The sequence below is a fragment of the Filicampus tigris genome, chromosome 22 (genome assembly GCF_054856515.1).
Source record: "Filicampus tigris isolate MCC_2025a chromosome 22, RoL_Ftig_1.0, whole genome shotgun sequence".
Taxonomy (NCBI): Eukaryota; Metazoa; Chordata; class Actinopteri; order Syngnathiformes; family Syngnathidae; genus Filicampus; species Filicampus tigris.
Genome location: NC_141238.1, coordinates 4,960,472 through 4,982,198, shown reverse-complemented (window position 1 = coordinate 4,982,198; position 21,727 = coordinate 4,960,472). Strand labels below are relative to the sequence as shown.

The window sequence follows — 21,727 nt, the reverse complement described above, 5'->3', positions numbered from 1 at the left end:
GTCCAAATAGAAACGCCTAAAGCCAGGAAACAACTTTGACCATCTATGGTTGAAAATGTCTTCATCTTGCTTGTTTTCACCGACCTACATTGCCGCTCTTGTAAAAACAAAAGGCCCAAAAAGTGTTTGGAAGCATCCGTGTTTTCACGCTTGCTTTATGGCCCCATTGCGACTTCCTCTTTGACGCAAAGCAATCCGGGATGCTTCACCCGCAGTCTTGAACATCTCGTTTGATGTGCGAAAGGTCGGCGGCGGGCCAGCGTGTAGCGCGTACGCTTAACTTTGCCATACGACATTTTGCTTGGCGTATTTGGAGACGGGAATCGTGCCCGGTGAGTGTCGACGTCTGACGACACAACGATCGTTTTGAGTCCAAGCATGTCGGCGCTCACAGCTGGCCCAAGCCCATTAAACTGGTCACCGCATTCCTCCAAAGGTGACCTGGTGTCCAATTCCGACAAACAAACCCAAAAGGGGGGGGGGGCGCTTGTAAAACGTGATTTAAACCGACTGCTTTTTTTTCTTTTTTTTTTTTTTTTCTCATATATTCCTTAAGTCGTTTGCTCTGCTGCTGTTCGGGGCAGGGTCAAAGCCTCGCAAGTCACCCCCACTTCTCGTCTAAAGGCAGCAGGTTGCTGCAGCAGCCCCCACCCCTCTTCCCAAACTTTTTTTTTTTTTTTATGTGTATTAGCCAAGCCCCAAAAAATGCAAGTGTCATTCATTCATTCATACATACACACCTCCTCCTTTCAGACACACAGATTCATGAACGACTGCCTCATTTGGATTTACCATTTTTGTGTTTTAGGCGAGTTTTTTTTTTTCCGCTCCCCCCCCCCCCCGCCTCTATCTGGACGTCTTCTGGATAATTTTGATGAACTTGAGCAGAGAGGTAAGTAGAAGGCCCTTCAAAATCCATTAACTTTACTGCACTTTAATGTGCTGATTTAACAAGCCAAGTGTTCATCTTTTAAAGCAGTGCATAGTTTAAGCTCATTATATTCTCTTTGTGTGATTATAAATGGGCAGGATGCACTGACACTGTCTTGCACGCCTGCACTAATGCAACGATTTTTTTCTTCTTTTTTTTTTTTTTTTTTTTTCTTTCCTGTTGTCTACGTTGCTCGGCTGCACCTGCAAACTTTCCGCTGTTGGCTTTCAAAAATCGGAATTACGTCGCCGACGTCTCGCGTGCCTTTTTCCGCCGCTAACCGTCTCGCGGGGATAATCCATTCCGGGAGGTGGCGAGGTGGAAAATGCCATTATGTAGAAAGAGCTGACGTACGGCTACACTTGCAGGGCCACCGCCGTGTGCGAGCGCGCGAGAGCGAGCGAGAGAGAAAAAGAGAGAGAGAGAGAGAACGAAGCAGATAACACCGCGTGAGTCAGTGAAGTTCATTTTGTAATATTGTTTAATCTTCTCCGGGCAGTGATGAACGCAAATGTCGTGCCACGTGTTGTTGATTCGTTTAGAACACTCATAACGCCACAAAAGAAGAACGAAAAAAACACTGCAGCGTAATTGTGGCAACGTTTAAGCGTGCCGGCTGTCATTCATAAAATGCTCCCCACCTGACCGGCTGCCTTTTGTGCACGAATAAGATACATGCAGAGACATATCTGCATCGGTATGCGAGGACAAGAGGAGGCCAAGTGTGTTTGTTGCGCGAGCCCTGCCAGCCCGCTGCGGCTCGCGCATGGTTGTAAATGTCATCCAGCGTTCAGCCAGGTGGTCAAACCGTAGCGAGGAATTTCCCCCAATGGCTCCCCGTCGAGCTCAGTCGCTTTTTATGGCACTTTGACGCTGGTGTTAACTGGCCAGAGCAGACCGACTAAAGTGTTGGGACATGCCCCCACTGCGTCTTAATTCTTCCGCTTGGCAAGACATTTTAGACTATTGTCTTGTTTGAGGCGCTCATTGTGGAAAAGCTTCACCTAAAAACTTTTGAATTAGAATTTGGTCTCCAAGCCGCAAGCATGATGTCCTATATAGTCACAGAACATAATACACTGTGGGTCTTGGAAGACCTTAACGCTGCTCAATGAATTATAAAACTGGTATGTCGTCCGATAGAATAAGTGAACCCTTAAAGCAACACCGGGCAAGTATTCAACCTTAATAAAAAAAGTGTTTTGATGAAACATTGACGTACAAGTACTTGAATGGGACTTTTGTCATGCCCTGAAGGGGTCTGTATCGTTTTTACTGGCACTAAGCAACTTTGAGGAGGGAGGGAGTAACCCTGGCACCCCAAAAATACAAACGTGCTGAATTTCTTTATGGCATACTTACTTCCTCCTTTCGCTATAAGGACGGAAGTCGATTTGAACGTCTATTCGCTATTATATGTGTCATGGCAGAAGCCCCAAAACAAACAAAAACAACAAAGTATTGTTTAAACGGCAAAATCCAACCGTTTGTACGCCATCTCGGGGCCGGCCATTTTGTCACTTTCTGTCGCCTGAAAATGACATCACAGTTACTCAGGTAACGACCAATCACGGCTCACCTGTTTTCTGAAGCGAAGCCATGATGGGATTTTCTTAAATTTTTCGTGATATCCAAACATACTTGTTGCCCGTTATTTCCGATTCGTCACAAAGGTGAATTTTACAACAACAAAAAAAAACAACAAAAATGCTCTCTGGCTTGAGTCCACCTCCGGCCCCTTTTGGATTATTGAGGTCATAAATTCCAAACGTTTGTTTGGATGCCGCGGTAATTCCCTCTGTTAGCTGACTTTAACACCTTTTTGCCACTGTTGGAATGTGCTGTAAAACCGTCCGCCGGGTAGAAACTGCCAGTCCAAAACCCCCGCAAGCAACCTTTTATGATCCCCTTCTCGCCTTTATTAGGACAATATATCATAAATAGTGAGGGATTTGCATGGATGTCCAGCAAGTTAAAAAAAAAAAAAAAAAAGTCTGCTCACGTTTTATCTCTCTTTGACTTCCCACTTCGCCCCCCCCCCCCCCCCCCGCCAGTCTCAGATAAGAAAGAAGAAGCGCGGGAATTGATGATCCCGGAGCGCCGTCTTGGAAGGGGATTTGTGAGGCGAGGCGGGAGGAGGTGGAGGAGGAGGAGCGGCTGATCGGAACGGGGCGAACGAAGAGGACGAGCGGAGGAAGAGGATGGGCCGCCGTTGGCTTTACGGGCTTCTCCTGTTGCTTTGCCTCCTGCGTCGAAGCGTCGCGGCGCAAGCTGAAGGTATGACATCACGCCTCCCGCCTCCATGGGATGTCGTTCGCCAAGACAACTTGCGCAATATCAACTCCTTCAAAGTGACTGCATCATATTTTTTTTTTTTTTTTTTTTTGAGGGTCACTGTTGGGCAGAATACTCACATTTCCAAATTAGAGGGCAGGCGCGAGGAGGCGGGCTATTCTAAGCGTTCCTCATTGCTGTGCTAAAGTTTTAGTGCCGGACCGCTCGGAATATTGATGCTCTTTTTGGGCTGACTTGTGTGTCATTAAGCATTCATGGGAGTTTGTGGAGCTTGCTGCAGAGGCCCGCAGGCTAAGGTGATGAGGCAAGACTGCCATCTAGTGGCAAAGACCGGTATGAAATTGTTGGGATCGTCAGCAGATTTACTTTCTAATAAATTCTTAACCTTTGGACGTTCTCTGACCTTCATTTATTTATAAATTTGTTTACATTTTTTTTCCAAGGCATTTAGGCCATGTTGAATGAACATAGGTTGATTTTGCCCTAATATTATCATTGCAAAAATTTGCTTCAGGCAACAACAAAAAATAGCAACACTTGTACTTGGGGAAAAAAAAATAGCTCTGATGCTACGACACTGATACCACTTTACCAGCTGTCATTTTTCATGTCAAGCGGAGTTGTCGGCGTCCGCTGAAAGTAACTAATAAAGTAACTTGTAATTTAGTTATGTTGTCTAGTCTGTCTTTTTCAAGGTATTCAAAACATGCAGCTAAATTTCATTTGTTTGTAGCATAACATGTCATATTGAAAACCAATGGAAAGGGCGTTTTTTGATTGCAAATTTAGCTAAGCATAAACGAGTGAAATTCTTTTTTCCCCCCATTCAAAGCATGCAGAAAAATGTCAATTTGAAAACTGGAGTTTTGGGGAATTTTTTATTTATTTATTTATTTTTACATTTGAAGGAGAATAGCTGTGGTTGACTCTTGCTAATCGCAAATCTCCGTTAGCCTGCAGGACGGTGGTGCAGGCAGACATCGTGTTCCTGGTGGACGACTCGCGGAGTGTGGGCGCCGATGGCTTCTCCGCGACTAAAGACTTCATCTCGGCCATGCTCTCCTCCTTCAAGGACAGCCCCGTCGGAGCCGAGGGCGTCCGCTTCGGAGTCACCGTCTTCGGGAACGTGCCCAGGTAAAAGTCGACATGCTCGCGGGCCACTTTTGGGTCGTCCATCACTTCCCGTTTGGCGTCCAGGATGCGAATCGCCTTGACGGACTACAGCTCCCCGGAGGAGGTGCTCGGGGCCGTCGGGATGCTTCCCTATGAAGGCGGAGCCAGGAAGATGGGCGCCGCCCTCCACTTTCTCGTAGAGCAGGTTTTCAGCGCCGCCATCAGTCGCGATCACGCACCCAAGGTACTTTATGAATCCACAGCCAGTGATTGGCCTGTTTTCCAATAGGGCGGAATAAAAAATAAAAAATCTAAAAAACGACTTTTTTTTATTTTTTATAGACGGCAACTAAACTTGTCAAGCGATAAAAATGTGAAGTATTTTCCTTCTCTATCAGTGGCGGGGCGACTCGGAGTAACGCTGCCGGTTAGCATTCCCATCAGCCCGCTATCTTCGGAGTGTGCGTGTGAATAATTTTGCACTTGACGTGGGAAGGCAGCGGGGAGAGGATTAGGCTGATATATTGAATTTGTACTGGCGGGGCGCATGCGAGCAGCAGCTACAATCTCATATTGATGCTGTCCTGACTCCTCTTCCTCTTCTTCTTCTTTTTCTTGAACTTTCCATGAACTTTGCTTCATTTTTATGAATGAGCAAATTGCCAGTCTCAGTCTCATCCGCGCATCCCGCTTGTTCTTTTCGCTTGATTTATTCAATTATGAATTCAATTATAAACTAAACCATGAACAAATCTGTGGGGGGCTTTAACAAGTCTGATGCTGTTTTTAAATTAGTTTTTTTTTTTTTTTCCCCAACCAAACAGTGGTGTATTAATTATTTAGCGACATAACTGTGCAAATGTTTAAACTGTAGAATGGATTCTAACAGTAAAACAAACAGTAGCTAAATCTTGATGGGACTTTTATCTTTTTTTTTGTGTGTAATTGAGCTGAAATACATGGTGTATTTCTGGAAATTGGAACAAGGACATTCTCATCACGAATGCAGCGGTGCTTAGATACAAGGCATCGCTCAGCCAATGTTTCCAATTTGACATGACTCAACTCACCTCAACTCAAGCGGCGATTTGGCAAAAAGTCGACAACTCAATCAAAGAGGAGGCTTCAAACTGTTGAGAGCCTCTGCCAGTTGACGTTTAATGTCAAAGTAAACAAAACGGAGATGCCCTTAGTGTGTTTAGCATAATGCTAACAAACAATGCAAAAGACGGGCTAGCAAAGAGCTTCGGTGCCGCGATGTCACAACCCTTTAAGCGATAGATATTTGAACTTTATCCTCCATGAAGGGTGACTAATATGACTGCAGATTACCCAAATGTCTGCATTATACTAAGTTTTTGGTATGTTATTATGACAATGTTTTAGACATTTTACCTATTAAAAAAAAAACACACTCACTTGATAGGGGACGGATGACTGAGACAGAAGCATTTTGAGTTTCGAGCACGGTCATGCAACCAATGAAACTCGTGTCCCAAGGCACCACTCTACACACTCTCGACTCATCTCAGTTTCCGCCGTAGGTGGCCATTTTGATCACAAACGGACCCTCGGACGACCCCTTTGTCGCCGCAGCCAAAGAAGTGGCCGACAATGGCATTTCGCTCTACGCCGTCGGTGAGTCTGCATTGTGAATTCCCGCAACATCCCCACTGCGGCGCTCGCCTCAGATCTTATCCAGCACGCCGTCTCATTCGCTGTTAGAAATTCACGTCCTGTACGATTCCTCCCCGGAACCTTGTGATTGTGCGAAACTCATATTTCAAAGTGCATTCGCACAGATTTATATATATATATACAATCCATATGCAGCACATTCACTCGCCACATTAGGGACGCCATTCCTACATGTGTCCATCTGCAGAAGTGAGAACTACCGCTTCACTCACACGCATGCGCAGCAGCCACATAATTACTGCTCATTAGCCAATCGCGCTCTAATTGCGGCCATTATTCACCGGCCGACTCATCTGCACCTCTGACACAGAGTGCCGCTCCTCTTATTCATCACCGGCGCGGCGGAGCAAACCTGCGGTTGCTTGCTTGTCAACACACATAAAAAAAATTTTTTAAAAAAGGCGCTCGCGTGTGGCATACGGAACAAGTGCTCACACCTGGCTTCATGAGTCAGCGCCTCCGGGCAAATTGGTTTAGGCCCCTATCACGCCAGAAGTAATTGAAAGACTCCTTTCAACATCCATGTGCACAACTAATCGAAGTAAACATTTAAAAGCATATGCCTGAGTCGGCTTGGAGAAAATATGCCGTTTCATTATTGAGTGGATGACAATAGTGAAGCGATTGAAAATGCCACAGCGCCCCCCGGTGGATTGAGCTAGATAGTGATAAACTATTGATCCGCATGCTTCTTGTGCTCAGGCGTGGGGGGAGCGGAGGAGGCGGAGCTGAGGTTGACGGTGTCCCAACCGTACGAGGAGCACCTCTTGATGGCGGCTGACTTCCCCCTCCTGGCGACCGCCCTCCCCAAATTGTCCCGCCGAGTGTGTTTCACCGCCTCCGAGCCGCCGCGCCCTGTCAAAATGTTCCAGCCCGGTAAGGGAGTGTGTCTAATTAATTTTAGTGGACTAAGTGAATTAAATTGAAGACTATGAGGAAAAAAATGCTAGTGTAAGTCGTCACAGAAACATAACACACATTTTTAAAATTTCTTTGACCGCCTTAGATTTACTGATGAAGCTGTCAGTGGAGTTTGAACTTTTTTTACTTGTGTATATTTCCCCCTTTTTTTTGACAAATTCAATGCAGTCAAAGAGCCCATTTTAGGTCCCAGAGATCTCCAGGTTAGCGAGCTGGCCTACGGCTCCCTCAGACTGACGTGGACGGCGGCCACGGGCGACATGACGGGCTACCGAATCGCGGTCGTCCCTCTCGACTCCAGAGGGCAACCCGTCCACACGCAGCAGCGACAGGTGAGGGGGGGGGGGGGGGGTGAAAGCTCCGCACATCCGCAGGCTTTCAATCTGGCCTCTGCTCCCTTAAGATTCATCTTAAAGCAGACATGACAACAGCGGTGGTGGCGGAGCTCAACCCCAAGACGTCATATTCCCTGACGGTGTCTGCCGTGTATCCCAGTCTCGTCGGAGAATCCGCAACCACGACCGCGCAGACGAGTAAGCGCAACGCAGAGATCACCAAATGTCGCTTGACCCCATGAGCGCAAATCTTGTCTTTCAGCGCCATTGCCTCGAGTGTTAAATTTCCGAGTGATCGAAGAAGGTCTTTTCTCGCTTCGTCTGGGCTGGACGCCTCCTCTCAAGAAGCTCAATGGTTTCAGAATTCTCATCCCAAGATGTACGAAGACAACATTATTGACTGCTTTTATTATTATTTTATTTTTTGGGGGGGATTGACGGTGCCCGTTTTCTCAAACGCAGCCAACCGGCCAGGCTTCGCGTACGAGCAGCTGCTCCCAGGAGACGCCTCGTCGCACGTGATCGACAGCCTGGAGGAGGACAAAAAGTACACCATCAGTGTTTATGCGGTTTACCCGCAGGGGCTGAGTGAACCTGTTTCCATCGTGGGAAAGACATGTAACTATTATCACACCCATTGTCACTCGCTAAAAAAAACGGAGAAAATGTAACAAGTAAACACTCAATGTGACACAGTCCTTTTTTAAAATCACAACTAAGTTGTAGTACTACATTATGTCCACTGGAGGGTGGTGTTGTTTACGCCATATTTTTGATTTGTCCCTTTTTTAGTGTGTGCCGGTTTTTACGAAGTAGTCACGATATTACTCTGTTTTCTGATCAGATATTTCTTTATTTATTTTTAACATTTTCCCCCACTTTTTTTTTTTTTTGTTTGTTTGGATGTGTTTACGTGTTACAGTGAAGCTGGTAGCAATTCAAGAACTCCTGGTCCAGAATGCAACCACTGACACTGCGCAGGTCAAATGGACGTCAGTTAAAGGCGCATCAGGATATCGTCTCACATGGGCGTCGCCGGGTAACGCGCCCTGACGACGACTCACTCGCGCCAATTCAAGTATTTCACCTGCCACTTAGCCGCGTGTTCCTTTGCGCTTCCAGACGGCCACATCGAGAATATCAACCTCAGGGACACCTTTGACTTCTACATGATCCAGGGCCTCCACGCCGGCGCCGAGTACACCATCACCATGAACCCCATCTTTGGAGACATCGAAGGGCCCGTCACCTCCGCTCAAGTCAAGACACGTAACTGCTGCGCTACAAAAAGTGCTGATGGCGTTTATTTTCCATGAAATGACTCAATGTCGCCCCTGTTAGTGGAAAGCAGCGCCGTGCAGACCCTGAAGGTGTCAGCGGTGAGCACCAGCACCGCTGTCATCACCTGGAACAGCGTGTCGGGCGCCACCGGGTACCGTCTGGCATGGGGACCCACGATAGGTGCGTTGGAAGTTCTCATCCCTGCGGGAGCGTCCTCTTAGGTGTCGTTTCATTTCTCAGAGTTTGTGGGTCGGGACCGTCCCAGGCAGTTGGCTCTGAACGGCACCACGACCGAGTACCAGCTGAAAAATGTCGCCCACGACACAGAGTACGCGCTGACCCTCTACGTGCTCTTCGGATCGGTGGTCGGGCCCGGCATCACCGCCACCTTCCGAACATGTCAGTAGATGGTTTTAAAACGGGTCGGAACGTTCGGCGAACGTAAATATGCGCCGTCAAAAGACGGATGCTGATGTTTGTTCTCGTTCATCCTCAGCTCCTCTCGGTTACGTGTCCAGCTTCGAGGTAACGGCCTACACCAGCACCGCCGTAGAAGTGCGCTGGAGTCCAATAGTTGGCGCTACTGAGTACAAGCTCTCCTGGAACACCGGTAAATGTTCTTATCCCTGCCGCCCATGTTCACAATCCCCTGCCTGAATTTCGCCACACAACCTGCGCTTCTATGTTCTCAGACAATTTCAGCGCCCAGTCGCGCTACTTGGACCGCAGCCTTCTCTCCTATCGCATCACGGCCCTGAGCCCCCACACCACCTACACAATCACAGTCCGCGCAATATACGGCAACACGGAGGGGCCCGAAATTTCCTTAACTCAAGTCACAGGTAGTGAACGATTGCATCTCCCTCCCGGCTCCGGTGGGGATTTCCGGGAATATGACCTGCCTTCAACACGCAATGTGTTGAATTCCTCAGCGGCCGCTTTGGACTCGGAACCGCCCCAGCTGGTCAAGGAGGTCAAAGTTGTGGACACCGGTGTTAACTCTGTCACCCTCTCCTGGAAACAAGCACTGGGTGCGACCGACTACAAAGTGTCCTGGATCCACTTCATGGGTGAGATTTCTTTGTGTTTTATGCTCAGAATTGCTGTTGCTCGTTTGCAGCACCTCGTGGCCATTAGTGGTAGTGCTGTAGAGTGGTTTAAATTCTATTTGGCCTGCAGGTCTTTTTGTGTTAGCCTTGGTTGCTCTGAATCTCATTCTGCCCCACTGTCGTTTGGGTGTTCCACAGGGTTCAATTTTGGGGCCCCTGCTGTTTTCATTGTACTTTCTAAATTGGACAGTAATTTTAAATTGCATGACAAATTGGTGCTCAAACTCATGTTGGAATACATTTTTTTTAATTCTTTGACTGTCGACTCAGTGGTCTATAAATAACGTCGAGTTTCTAGAAGACACATGAACTACCTGTTTTACACGCTTACTCCACTAGGGGGAGAAGAGAAGTCCCATATGGTACCAGCTGGTACTACAACCTATACTATCGGGAACCTGCGCGAGGGCTCGGCCTACAAGATCCAAGTGTCCTCCATGGCGGGCGGCCGGGAGGGAAGCTCAGTCCTGGTCACGGCACGAACATGTGAGTCATCGTTGTAAAAATATTCTGGACGTGAAGAGACCAGAACGAATAGACCCTTTGACTTTTCTCTCTTTGATTGGATTTTAGTGGACCTCCCAAAAGTGACCGGCTTCACGGCAACGAACACGACTGACAGCAGCACTGTTTTGAGCTGGAACCGAGTGGCGGGTGTCTCCGGGTACCTCCTGAGCTGGAGGCACATCTCGGGTCTGTGTCATTTATGATGTAGTGTACTCTCCCTTTTTTTTTTTTTTTTTTTTAATACTGTGCCTTACTCATCTTATTGTTGTCCCTGAGTGTTGCTTTGTCACGATACCAATATCCGAATCGTCCCCCAGAGTTGGAAGCTGGTATGACTAGCACGATGTGTTATTGCAACGACTGTATTTGATCGCACTGTCAACACTCTCAAGTGATGGAGGGATGCTCATTTGAACCGTCACCCTTTCCTTGGTGTTTTTCTGTATTTTGGCAAGGAGGCTCTCATAACTGCTTAACAGTTAATTGCCTCTGGAAAAATGTGAAATAATGACTTCTTTTTTTTTTTTTTTTTTTTTTTTTTTTTTTTTTTTTTTGTTGCAGTGTTTGAGACTAAAAAGGAGACGCTGGGTCTTAGTTTCACCTCCTTTAAAGTCGGTCAGCTCCTGTATGGCAGAACATATATTTTCTCCATCAGGCCTTTGTATGGGCAAGTGGAGGGACCAATCAGCACCGTTTACCAGAGGATTGGTAAGGAAGGCCCACGACACTCATGGACCTTTTGTTTATATTTTTTATTTAATATTATAATAGTGTATTTTGCATCTCAGTGGGACAGCATCCTCCAACGTCCCAGCCGGCAACCGTGGCCGCTGATGTCACAGCCAGCACCACAACCCTTCAGACGGCCACTAAACGCACCAAGCGCCCCACTGTGCCGCCGATTGCTACCGTGAAGACGACCCCGGTTCACCTAACAGTGGCCCCCGCCCAGTTCGCGACACCAAGCGCAGCGACTGCAGCTCCACCGAGAGCAGGTATTTCATCCTCGTTCGTTGGAACGCTCGGATTGCCGACCGACGCCTTTTGCTGTGTGGCCAGATTGCGGCCGGAGCAAAGTGGACATGGTGTTCCTGGTGGATGAGTCGTCCAGCATTGGCGCCAACAACTTTGGCAAGATGAAGGAGTTCATATCCCGGGTGGTCGCCTACTTCCCGGTCATCGGCCCTGAAGGCGCCCAAGTTAGTGTCCGCTAACTGAACTGTACACTAGAGATAGACCGATATGCTTTTTTCAGGGCGTGATACCGATTATTAGCAGCCAAGGAGGCCGATAACCGATATTTGGAGCCGATATTAATTTTCAAAATTAATTTAAAAAATTAGTTCAAAATCTAAAAAAAAAAAGTACTCTTAACTTTGTTGTAACGTCTTTAAGCATGTTTGTTGAACAATGTTTCAGGTTTACATAATGTTGATTTTTTTTTTTTTTTTAAAATCATTATTACAAGAAAATTTTGACAGTATACATCTCTGTTATAAAATTTTAACACAAAAGTTCAAAGTTGTCAGCATGCAAAAAGATTTCTACAGTAAATGAAAATTTCAAAATGACAGAAATGTTCAACTTTCACCTATCTTTGTTTTGATTTCCACAGTTTTAAATTGATTCATTATCGGCCCGCAGAGTTTTAAAAACGCCAAATATCGGTGCCGATAATCGGTCCAACCCTACTGTACAACATCCAGCCCAGTTGAAACTCTTCTCGCTTTCAGATAGCCGCGGTTCATTTCAGCGACGAGCCTCGAATTGAATTTCGACTCAACGATCACAAAAACCGGAACGCCGTGCTTCGGGCGCTCAAGGGGTTACGCTACGGAGGGGGCAACACCAAGACGGGTTTGTGCCGCGCAAAACCACAACCGCGCGTGAGGAAGTATATCAGAGCTTTTATGCTTGTTTTAACGCAGGAAAGGGCATCAGCTATGTCCTGCAGGAAATGTTTCAGGAGGCTGTGGGAATGAGGCGAGATGTCGCCCACGTGCTGGTGCTGATAACAGACGGCAGGGCCCAAGACAACGTGGAGCCCCCCGCCAGGCTTGCGCGTGCTCTGGGTGAGTCAAAAGTCCTTCGGCGATGCGAACTTTCCTCTCCCATCGATTTGAAACCTGCGCGTTTTTTTTTTTTGGCGCAGGTGTCAGCGTCCTGGCGGTGGGCGTGGCCAACGCCGACCTGCCGGAGTTGAGCCGGGTCGCGGCCGCCGGCAGGTACAAGAACGTCTTCTACTCGCCGACCTTCGATGACTTCCCCTCCGTCGAGGGCGAATTCATCGGGAGCGTCTGCAGCCAGGAGCTGCTCTCCGAGTTCGCGCCGCGCCGCGATGACGAGGAGGTAAAAGGAGAACGTTTCATGTTTCATGCCGGCGGACGTAACACCCCGCGTTCGTTTTTTATGTCGGCTCAGCTGGACACGCCCACCGATGACCCGAAGGAGGTGGCGAAACCTCAGGCCCCCTGCCGATGCATCAAGGTCGGTCGATCAGGTGCTCTATAGTTCATAATAAGTCAATTAGCATTGAAATGTTCCGCTTTCTTTCGCAGGGCCAGAAAGGAGAAAGGGTGAGTTGAAATGTGCCAACGTTGTGTGTGAAAACAGTATTGATGTGTAATAAAATCCAACATGGACCGCACTCTTTCAGGGCGATGGTGTGGGGGGAGGTCTGGTAAGTTTCACTCCAAATATTTCTCCTATTCTCCTTTTTCAAACATAAGCTGAGATTGTTGTTTTTGTAGCGATTCAGGCAAACTCCTGGACAATTTGATCCTTTCACCTCTACCAAGGGAGAAAAGGGCGAAAAGGCAAGCTGCGCACGCTCGCCGACAAATGAAATCTGGATTTGTTTTACTCAGTTAAATGTGATTTTATTTTTTTGCGTTGGCCGTGTCGCTTTACCGCGACAGGGACCTCCTGGAACAGATGGCATTCCCGGGCTGCCTGGACGCCCTGGAAGAACTGGACCCCCGGGTTCCGCCGGCCAACGGGTAAGTAAATTCCAAAGAGAAGAAACTCGGACCAACACTGATGTTATTGTTTTAAAACGTGTTGTTGTTGTGTCTGTAATGTATCTTTCTTTTTTCTTTTTTTTTTTTTTCCCCCCCCCCGCAGGGCACTCCAGGTGTACCAGGCGATATGGTAAAACTGAAATAATGAATACATGTGTTTAATTAAATTATAACTATTCTTGTGATATAACAGGGCCCTCATGGTCTAACTGGTCCCAAAGGCCAGAGAGGAGAGAGAGTAAGTTTTGCGATGTTTGAATGTACCTTTGGAACGATCCTAAGGAAAAAAATTGATTTAAAAAAAAAAAATTTTTTTTTTACATTTTTTTTTTTTAATCATCACAGGGAGAGCCCGGTTATGTGATAGCAGCCCCAGATGCAAACTTCATCCCCGGGCAAAAAGGAGAACCGGGATCGTCGGTGAGTCACCCGCTTAACAGTTTTGGGGGATTTTAACAGGAATGAGTTTTTGGTCTGATGAAATTTGATGTGACAGGGTCCCCAGGGACCACCTGGTGTTCCTGGAGTCATCGGAGTCCCGGGTTTGCCTGGCCCAGCAGGACCACCAGGAATATCTGTCAAGGTGAGAAAAGATTCGAGGTCCAGATGAGAGATTTTCTATACACGCAGTCATTCGTATTCATGATGTTTTGCGTTGTCTTTCGAAGGGGGAGCCCGGAGAGCCGGGAGAAAAGGTACACAGGAATCCCGCTCCTCCTTTAGTTGGACTTCAAATGACATGCTTGTTTGTTCGTTTGAAAGGGCTTACGTGGGAAGCCGGGCACAAAGGGCGACGCCGGAAGCAATGTAAGTGCGGGGATGATCGGCATTAAATGCACATTTCAAAACCGATTCATCTTTTTTCCGTTGCCGACCACCATCAAGGGTCTCGCAGGGTTGCCTGGTCCAATCGGCGTCGACGGCGCACCGGGCGTACCGGGTCCAAAAGGAGAAAAGGTAACAGCGTCAACAAACATTTTTGAACATGTAATGTATGTATGAGCTCGTATCGTGCAATACCCAATATTCCCCACTACTGTAATACCGTGCAATACTCAACATTCCCCACTACTGTTAGTCTAGTTTTATTTTTATCCAATGCTGTTCCTTACATTTCACTACAGCACTGCAGCACTGTCACTTAGAGTATTTTTTCCTCTGTACTATGTACAGGCCGAAATGAGTGTTCCTCATATTTTTTATGTAGATGAAGGTTGGTGTGTATACACATGTGTATATACACATGTTACTGCGTATATCTACATAGGTTTGATTCTAAATGTTTGCCGTCAATGTTATACATTAATGGCCACATTATGCCGCCGCCCCTGTGTGACCTATATCTTTGCTACTGTAACAACGAAAATTTCCCCACTGTGGGATCAATAAAGGCATTCTTATCTTATCTTATCTTATCTTATGTCTGTCTTTTTTTTTATTTTTCATTTTTATCAAAACATCATCTTGGCATCGTGTTTACCCTCTGAAAACTTTTTCCAGGGTGAATGCAGAGATAGCCTGCAAGGTTCTCAGGGCCCTCGCGGAGAGCCAGGGGAGAAGGTACTGCGCGCGAAAAGTGACGTGATGGAAACGATGGCAAAATTAGGCAATCCAACCCGATTGCCGTTTTATCATCGGTTCCGGCCTCTCCTGGGCGTATTTGCACGGGGATTTGCTGATGTGCTAAAACACTTTTGTTCTCCTCCGCTCGTTTGTCTGCGGCGACTGTACTTTGTAGTCGCAAATAAAAGTTATCTTAGTCTGACTCCAATCCGATCATCACACAAATTTCATTCGCAGGGAAATGTGGGCGTCGCGGGACCGGTCGGCCCGAAGGTACTCAATATTTCATTGGATTTCATTTCGGTCCGTTTCATTTTATTTGGGACGATGTTGTGCATCCGTCCAGGGTGAACTCGGAGAACAAGGCATCCAAGGAGCCGTAGGACCTCGGGTGCGTACCTCATTATTGAACGCCAAACCCGTTCATATTTGACCCCGAATACCCGTTAATGCTAACGGGACGAACGTGCTAACTTCTGCGTCGTGGTCTGTGAGAAATTAGCCCTGCGACGATTGATCGCCGGTGTTTTTTTTTTTGCCCGCAGGGGAAAAAGGGATTCAAAGGGGAGCAAGGCGACAAGGTGAGCCCGCACACATACAAAACACTCTCATCGAGAATGTACATTAGGTGGAAAAACACACCAAAAAAAAAAAGTCCTGATCTGTTCTCATCAGCCATGCTAACAGACGGACGGTGAAAGTGAGCCTCAAATGAGCAAATGCATTCTTTTTTTTTTTTAGGGTGAACAAGGCAAGAGGGGGCCCGTTGGACCACAAGGACCAACAGTGAGTGTGATTAGTGATGATGACAAAATGCACTTTATATTTGACCGAATAGGCTGAGTCATTACGGTCAGAAAGGGACTGTAATATTTAGACGGGCATTTTTGTGGCCGTGGCTGATGTGGCCATCACATTTCTGAAATGAGTCTTCCGAGAGATGGCGGTGATTGCGCAAGAGCCAAATCATCAAAGCTTCAATGAATCTCTTCGCGTCGCTGGTTTTAATTTGAGGCGGCTCACCTCCTCCCCCCCCTGTCAGGAGATCGTCACAACGATGCTATCTCCCCGTTTGCTTTAATGCCCCCCTTTTTTTTTTGTTTTGTTTTTTTGTTTCAAGCCTATTGAAAATAGTCCACAAGATAACCGCTAATTGCGTCAGCTAACGGAAAATTCTTTCATTTTGAGATACGTCATGCTTTGGAAAGGTACAATTGAGCAGCCTTGCTATTTTTTACACGGCGTTTTTAATTTTGAATGCATACCCAATGTAAAATCTCGACTTTTTTTTTTTTTTTTTTTCTCTCAGGGGCCGACAGGACCGATTGGCCTAAAGGGAGACGAAGGACCAAGAGGCGCCCCCGGAGACAACGCCGAGGGTGTAAGACCACTCGGCATATTTTTATTTATTTATTTATTTTTTGTGCTAATTAGCCACATTTTAGCATTTGATGTATTTGTGTGCCTTCATCACAGATTATTGGTCCAACTGGCAAAAAGGGCGTCCGGGTGAGTCGAATCCGCCGTTTGAAGAGGGGGGGGGGTGATTGTTTTGCAACGCGGCGGGTTCTCCTCTGGGCCCGCCAATCAAACACAATTAAGAGTTTCTCTCATTAGCTTTGTGCATTTGGACCGAATGAATCAGTGAGCGCAACCGCTTCGGAGCCGCTAGTTTGCTTCGGAAAAAGTCTCCGATGGATGTGTCACATTTCCCGTCCTACAGGGAGACATCGGTCCAACGGGTCCCGCGGGCCCTCTGGGAACAAAGGGTGAACGAGGAGACAAAGGAGAAAAGGTTGCAGCGTTAGAAAGTATCCAATGTGAAAATCCAAGAATGTGCGAGCTCAAGTTGAATTGATGTGTTCCCGCAGGGAAGTCCGGGTTTTGGGATTCCAGGACAGGCGGGACCAAAGGGTGAAAACGGCGAGCGGGTGAGTCCCCGAATAACTCCCCCACCATTTTGTTTGCTAAATTCACGCTTTGCCTTTTTTATATATATATTTTTTTTCTGTCACTCCCAGGGAAATGTTGGTTTATCTGGAAAACCAGGACCAAAGGTAAAAAGTCGACAAATTCAGTCACAAAAAAAAAAAAAAACCTTTGGATGAAAGCGTCGTTCGGGATAATCGATTCGATAGTGACGGTCCGATTATAATCCAATTCATTTGTTGAATAGGGACAGGACGGCTCCAAAGGTGACAAGGGGGATACGGGCTCTCCTGGAAATCCTGGAGAAGCAGGATTAAGAGGTAAAGATGTAAGTAAATCACATGAGGTTGTCACAGCCGCTGAGGCAAGTCGTTGAATTCATGCACATCACAAAAGCGTCAAAGCATCACCGTTTTCTGGGCTCCTTGTATCATTGCGACAATGATTCTTTCTAGTTCAATGTGACAAAGTGTTGTTGTTGTTGTGTGCGTAGGGAGACGCTGGACTTAAAGGAGAACAAGGGATAAAGGTGCAGTCGAAATGATTTCAACCATGCCGAAATGTGCACATTTTTTATGAACTCGTTTTGGCCTTCACAGGGGGACCAAGGACCGCAAGGAGCATCCGGTGACCCAGGAATAAGGGTATTTTACAGTTTTCTGATAAAATTCCAAAAATATGGATTATCAAGTCGCCGAAACCGTCGATGTTTTATTAAAATTTCAATCAGGGCCCACTAGGACTAGTGGGGCAACCAGGAGCGCAAGGAGAGAAAGGAGATATTGGAAAGGCTGGCCTGCCTGTAAGACCTTCGGCAATTAAAAGAATAAAGCATTTTCAAGTGTAATTGTCAGTTGTCAACGCTAACATTTCCTCATTACGTGTAATGAAATTTCTTTGTCTTCCTCCAGGGGCGTGATGGAGAAAAAGGCGACAAAGGCGAGCCGGTGTGTGTGTGCGCGCGCGCGCGTTTGCGTTTATGACGCTTTTGGGGACGTCGCCGTCCTGATCCGCTGCTTTGCTTTGTCTTTGCGATTGCTATTTCGATATCTTTGTCTGGACCTTTATTGCGTGTGTCGCTCTTCGGCGCACCTTCTATTTCCTGCAAATCTTGCACGCGACGTCCTATCGATGTGATTTTAAACAGTGCTATTTTTCTCTGCGTGTGCGTGTGCGTGTGCGTCTGCTGCCGTCACAAAGGGAAAACCTGGACCTCCGGGAACGCAAGTAAACAAACCTTTTATAGTCATGTGTGACAGCTTCTCATCAGTCCAGTCATGTTTAACAGGCCCATTTGTCGTTAAGCAAGAAATGAACACTCTCAATCTTTTTTTTGTTGTTTTTTTTTTTTGGTGGGGACGGCCAGGCGCTACAAGACAATATCTTCGCCCGGGTGATCAAGGTGTCTTTATCGATATCACACGTATTCGATTTCCCCACGGGAATTGCTTCTCGTGTCGTAAAAAACTCTCGATCGTCTTTCCGTCAGGGCGACCCGGGAGAGCCGGGGTTAAGAGGAGAAATGGGCCTGCCCGGACCGAGAGTGAGCATCCCATTTCCTGTTCTCGTAAAGAAAGTATACATTGGGCTCGTGGGAGCCATTGACGGCGCGCGTGAAGCGAGTCCCTTCAAAAGTTCATATCTTCTGTTTGTTGGCAGGGTCCCGAGGGCAAACCCGGACTACCGGGATCCTCTCTGGTTGGTGTCCAAATTTCTTAGCTTGCGAGCGTCTTGTCAAAATTATTGACGCCCGTGCGTGACTGTGCGCAGGGCGGTTCCGGAAAAGACGGTCTCAATGGGACACCGGGAGAACCAGGCCGAAAGGTTATACCGGAATCTTATTTTTTTTTTTCCCCACACGCCCACTTTCATAACTGCTTGATATTATTTCCACTGCAGGGGGAGCAGGGACCAAAAGGAGAGCCTGGCTCAGTAAGCGTACAAAAGAAGCGATGCCGAAAATATTTCGCCGCCTTGGTTTGATTGCCTCCTGTATGTGCTCTTGATAGGAAGGCGAGAGAGGCGAACAGGGCCGGATCGGGATCGCCGGGATGCCGGGATTACCGGGAACTCCGGTGAAGCCGTTAGAATGATCTTCCACGAGGGTTGGCATCCCCCGTGGGGTGATCATTGATTGTTCTTTTTGCTTTCAAGGGGAGAGCCGGCATCGACGGCAAGCGGGGACCGCCGGGGAAAGATGTGAGGAACATTTCCACATAGCAAATGTTTTCCTAGCGCCATTTCATGTCATTTTATTATTATTATTTTTACAACCCTTTTTGCAGGGAGATGGCGGACAAAAGGGGGAAGAAGGCCAAAAGGTGTCACGGACAACAACAAAAACTATGATCTTAATTTTTGGTGGCAATTGACACTTTTTTTTAATTCTCTCATTCCAGGGGGAGAAAGGTGACACTGGGGCAAATGTAAGTAGTTCAAAGTTTAAAGTAGCAAAAAGGAGCACGACTTCAGTCCCGTTGTTGAATTACAGGGTAAAGACGGCAGTAAAGGAGAACCGGGACCCCCGGGTTTGCCCGGTAAACAGGTCCTGGTCACTGCAGAGGTAAAAATACAAACGTTGCCGTCTTTTGCGTCGAATTCGACCGACTTCAACTGATTCGTTCGCAGGGCGCCACCGTCGATGAAATCCGCCAAGCCTTTCCCGTCCCAATGGGTCCTCCAGGAGCTACTGTGAGTCCCCGGCCCGGCGGTTGCTGCTGTGTGCCAGTAATTGCCCAAACCGATATCTCCCTCCTTTCTTTTGTGTGTTCAGGGCTCGCCAGGAATGAAGGTAGCACGCAAATAGGTATACCCCGAAGTGTAAATCCACTTTCTGATGTTCTCGCTCGTCTTTTGTACTGCAGGGGGAGAAAGGAGACACGGGCATGAATGGAGAAAAGGTACAAGCAGTCACAGTCAAATAGAGGTGAAATGGAAGTACGGTATAGTAGGAGTGTATTCACACAGCATTTTCTGTAAATAGGGTGATGCTGGAACCTCTGGGAAATCACTGGAAATGAAGGTGGGTTCCAGGTTCCAGGCCGCAAACCTTGTAAATTTTTAGCAAAAATATCTATAAACTGCAAGCAAATTACCAAAGACGGTAATTCCGGTTTTTGGTCATTCTAGATTAGGTTTGTTTTCTTTTGTTTCCAAACCAATCTAGTTTAGCTTCTGTCTTTCCTTTTGATTTGATAATTGCACTCATTTGTCTTTCTCCCAATTGGGCTGAGTTTCTTTGTTCATCTTTTGCTGCACTTCTGTTCCATACATTTCTGTCTTTCCTTTTGACTTGTCGCTCAGCAAGCTGACTGCGCTTTTCTTCTGCAGGACATTGAGGCCATGTTCGAAACGTACGGCATCAAGGTGGCGACCGCGTTCCAAAGTGCAGATTCACCTTGGTCTTTCCATTCCTGCATCCAGCTTGATATGTTTGCTTGTCTCCCAGCTGCCTCTGCTGAAGGTTTTGATCGACAGGCTGCTGCAGGGCGGCGTGGAGGAGCTGCTTCGCTCGGCCGGCGGCGCCGAGCGGAGCGCCGAGGCGCCAAACGAAAACGCGCAAACCTCCAACGCCATTACGGAATACGCCGTATGTCACGTCAACGTGCGCCGGTCAGTCACTGCAGGAGGATTCTTATGGTTGCATCATTTCGACAGAGCTCTGCGAAGCTTGACTTCGCCAGCCTGCCGCTGGCGGACCCCATCGAGGAATTTGAGTTGGACCAACCTACGCAGCCTGTGAGTAACGAAACATCCTGACCGTCGCGAACTAAACACGCATTTACTGTATTTATTTTTTTTTACCCTCCACTTTTAGGACTCTCGGAATGAATCTACGGAGGCTCCGACGTTATGGACACCGCGGGAAAAAATGGAGGAGGGTCTTGACGGGAGCGTGAATGGGACACCTGCGGCCAAAACGAATCGGACGCAAGTCAACTCCGCTTTTCATGACACTTCAAACCAGGTTTGTGATTCAGTCGCGATTGGGACTGGTTTGTTCTCGTGTTTCTGCATTCGTTGCGTTTTGGCAGACCCGACCGGGAAGTGTCGTCCAGGCGGTGGCGCTCGCTCAGGGGCAGGCGGGCAGGAAAGGCGCAGGGCACAAGAGGCAGAACAGAGACCGTGGGAAGGTCAATATCAGTCATATGTGGATGAGCTACTTGTAAATTATTGACACGGCTCTTCCCGTGTCACGCCAGGGCCGGGGAAATAAAGGACGACAATCGAGGCGGATGCATCCCCCGGTATGTATTTTGTTCCTAAAATCATCCAGAAAGAGCACCATTTTTAATATCATCATTCATAAATCCAATTGCCTAAATCGGCATCCAAGCTTGTTTGAATTTTTAAAAAATGTTATATTCGCACTTTATTCATACCCCAAATGTCAAACGACGATACCGCAATACGATCATCTCCTCTCATCTCGTCGCTGCAGATGAGTGAACGGTCGTCGGAGGAGCTTTCCAACGGCCGCCGTTACGACCGGCCCGAGGAGGTAGGCGGCCTTGTTTTGAAGCGTTGAAGGGACGCCTTCTCGTTACCCCCCCGGCCTGTCAGACGCCTTTTCAACACATCGTCTCCGAGAATCGGCCGATTAATTGCACACCTACTTCCTATGATATTAATTAGCAGCTCTGGAGTTGTCCTCGCAGCCCACATTGTGTTGTTCAATTAACTTTGGAAACCGGTCTTCATACTTTTTTTTTTCTTTTATCGCTCGCTTTTCACAACTCGCAGCAGATTACTTTTTGTTTTATCGCTTCAAGCGTTGAATAAAAAAAAAAAAAGGCTGGACTTGGATCAAATGTATCCGACACCCTGATGGAAAAGTCGCGAGGGCTGAAGTGAAACATATTGTGACCGTGTGAACTTTTTTTTTATTTTTTATTTTTTATTTTGTTTTGATGCCGCACGCAGGATGAGGTGTCGCTGCCTTCCCCTCCCGTCACCACGCAGGAAGCAGACAAGGTGGGGGTCATCATTGTCTTAACACACACACACACACACACCTTGCATGTC

The 21,727-nt window shown here is 47.3% G+C and overlaps 1 protein-coding gene across 4 annotated transcripts in view; it reads left to right on the top strand.

The window, feature by feature from the left end:
* The first annotated feature begins 1,235 nt into the window (after positions 1 to 1,235).
* The window catches only part of col7a1l (collagen type VII alpha 1-like), a 29,300-nt gene continuing 8,808 nt past the window's right edge, over positions 1,236 to 21,727 (top strand). For all 4 annotated transcript variants that reach the window (XR_015084736.1, XM_086022344.1, XM_086022343.1 and 1 more), the window contains exons 1-75: positions 1,236 to 1,380; positions 2,986 to 3,208; positions 4,180 to 4,360; positions 4,424 to 4,583; positions 5,884 to 5,977; positions 6,740 to 6,913; positions 7,127 to 7,290; positions 7,362 to 7,491; positions 7,556 to 7,672; positions 7,756 to 7,911; positions 8,216 to 8,332; positions 8,416 to 8,562; positions 8,635 to 8,754; positions 8,815 to 8,973; positions 9,071 to 9,184; positions 9,267 to 9,416; positions 9,507 to 9,644; positions 10,023 to 10,169; positions 10,257 to 10,376; positions 10,752 to 10,898; positions 10,979 to 11,185; positions 11,250 to 11,389; positions 11,924 to 12,047; positions 12,119 to 12,262; positions 12,343 to 12,539; positions 12,612 to 12,677; positions 12,749 to 12,766; positions 12,847 to 12,870; positions 12,941 to 13,006; positions 13,109 to 13,189; positions 13,314 to 13,340; positions 13,404 to 13,448; positions 13,556 to 13,630; positions 13,707 to 13,793; positions 13,879 to 13,905; positions 13,973 to 14,017; positions 14,096 to 14,167; positions 14,711 to 14,770; positions 15,011 to 15,046; positions 15,120 to 15,164; positions 15,319 to 15,354; positions 15,515 to 15,559; positions 16,083 to 16,154; positions 16,250 to 16,282; positions 16,497 to 16,568; positions 16,645 to 16,704; positions 16,795 to 16,830; positions 16,950 to 17,030; positions 17,196 to 17,231; positions 17,302 to 17,346; positions 17,433 to 17,504; positions 17,614 to 17,649; positions 17,903 to 17,929; positions 18,069 to 18,104; positions 18,192 to 18,245; positions 18,362 to 18,400; positions 18,473 to 18,526; positions 18,602 to 18,634; positions 18,712 to 18,777; positions 18,857 to 18,901; positions 18,988 to 19,023; positions 19,102 to 19,128; positions 19,194 to 19,265; positions 19,331 to 19,393; positions 19,476 to 19,493; positions 19,567 to 19,602; positions 19,686 to 19,724; positions 20,033 to 20,068; positions 20,151 to 20,291; positions 20,360 to 20,440; positions 20,520 to 20,669; positions 20,737 to 20,835; positions 20,905 to 20,949; positions 21,144 to 21,203; positions 21,626 to 21,676. Coding sequence is in view for 3 of the 4 variants with exons in the window: in XM_086022344.1 (XP_085878470.1) it covers positions 3,133 to 3,208; positions 4,180 to 4,360; positions 4,424 to 4,583; positions 5,884 to 5,977; positions 6,740 to 6,913; positions 7,127 to 7,290; positions 7,362 to 7,491; positions 7,556 to 7,672; positions 7,756 to 7,911; positions 8,216 to 8,332; positions 8,416 to 8,562; positions 8,635 to 8,754; positions 8,815 to 8,973; positions 9,071 to 9,184; positions 9,267 to 9,416; positions 9,507 to 9,644; positions 10,023 to 10,169; positions 10,257 to 10,376; positions 10,752 to 10,898; positions 10,979 to 11,185; positions 11,250 to 11,389; positions 11,924 to 12,047; positions 12,119 to 12,262; positions 12,343 to 12,539; positions 12,612 to 12,677; positions 12,749 to 12,766; positions 12,847 to 12,870; positions 12,941 to 13,006; positions 13,109 to 13,189; positions 13,314 to 13,340; positions 13,404 to 13,448; positions 13,556 to 13,630; positions 13,707 to 13,793; positions 13,879 to 13,905; positions 13,973 to 14,017; positions 14,096 to 14,167; positions 14,711 to 14,770; positions 15,011 to 15,046; positions 15,120 to 15,164; positions 15,319 to 15,354; positions 15,515 to 15,559; positions 16,083 to 16,154; positions 16,250 to 16,282; positions 16,497 to 16,568; positions 16,645 to 16,704; positions 16,795 to 16,830; positions 16,950 to 17,030; positions 17,196 to 17,231; positions 17,302 to 17,346; positions 17,433 to 17,504; positions 17,614 to 17,649; positions 17,903 to 17,929; positions 18,069 to 18,104; positions 18,192 to 18,245; positions 18,362 to 18,400; positions 18,473 to 18,526; positions 18,602 to 18,634; positions 18,712 to 18,777; positions 18,857 to 18,901; positions 18,988 to 19,023; positions 19,102 to 19,128; positions 19,194 to 19,265; positions 19,331 to 19,393; positions 19,476 to 19,493; positions 19,567 to 19,602; positions 19,686 to 19,724; positions 20,033 to 20,068; positions 20,151 to 20,291; positions 20,360 to 20,440; positions 20,520 to 20,669; positions 20,737 to 20,835; positions 20,905 to 20,949; positions 21,144 to 21,203; positions 21,626 to 21,676 (6,129 nt within the window). In the remaining variant the exon portion in view is untranslated. The remainder of the gene's footprint in view (positions 1,381 to 2,985; positions 3,209 to 4,179; positions 4,361 to 4,423; positions 4,584 to 5,883; positions 5,978 to 6,739; positions 6,914 to 7,126; positions 7,291 to 7,361; positions 7,492 to 7,555; positions 7,673 to 7,755; positions 7,912 to 8,215; positions 8,333 to 8,415; positions 8,563 to 8,634; positions 8,755 to 8,814; positions 8,974 to 9,070; positions 9,185 to 9,266; positions 9,417 to 9,506; positions 9,645 to 10,022; positions 10,170 to 10,256; positions 10,377 to 10,751; positions 10,899 to 10,978; positions 11,186 to 11,249; positions 11,390 to 11,923; positions 12,048 to 12,118; positions 12,263 to 12,342; positions 12,540 to 12,611; positions 12,678 to 12,748; positions 12,767 to 12,846; positions 12,871 to 12,940; positions 13,007 to 13,108; positions 13,190 to 13,313; positions 13,341 to 13,403; positions 13,449 to 13,555; positions 13,631 to 13,706; positions 13,794 to 13,878; positions 13,906 to 13,972; positions 14,018 to 14,095; positions 14,168 to 14,710; positions 14,771 to 15,010; positions 15,047 to 15,119; positions 15,165 to 15,318; positions 15,355 to 15,514; positions 15,560 to 16,082; positions 16,155 to 16,249; positions 16,283 to 16,496; positions 16,569 to 16,644; positions 16,705 to 16,794; positions 16,831 to 16,949; positions 17,031 to 17,195; positions 17,232 to 17,301; positions 17,347 to 17,432; positions 17,505 to 17,613; positions 17,650 to 17,902; positions 17,930 to 18,068; positions 18,105 to 18,191; positions 18,246 to 18,361; positions 18,401 to 18,472; positions 18,527 to 18,601; positions 18,635 to 18,711; positions 18,778 to 18,856; positions 18,902 to 18,987; positions 19,024 to 19,101; positions 19,129 to 19,193; positions 19,266 to 19,330; positions 19,394 to 19,475; positions 19,494 to 19,566; positions 19,603 to 19,685; positions 19,725 to 20,032; positions 20,069 to 20,150; positions 20,292 to 20,359; positions 20,441 to 20,519; positions 20,670 to 20,736; positions 20,836 to 20,904; positions 20,950 to 21,143; positions 21,204 to 21,625; positions 21,677 to 21,727) is intronic.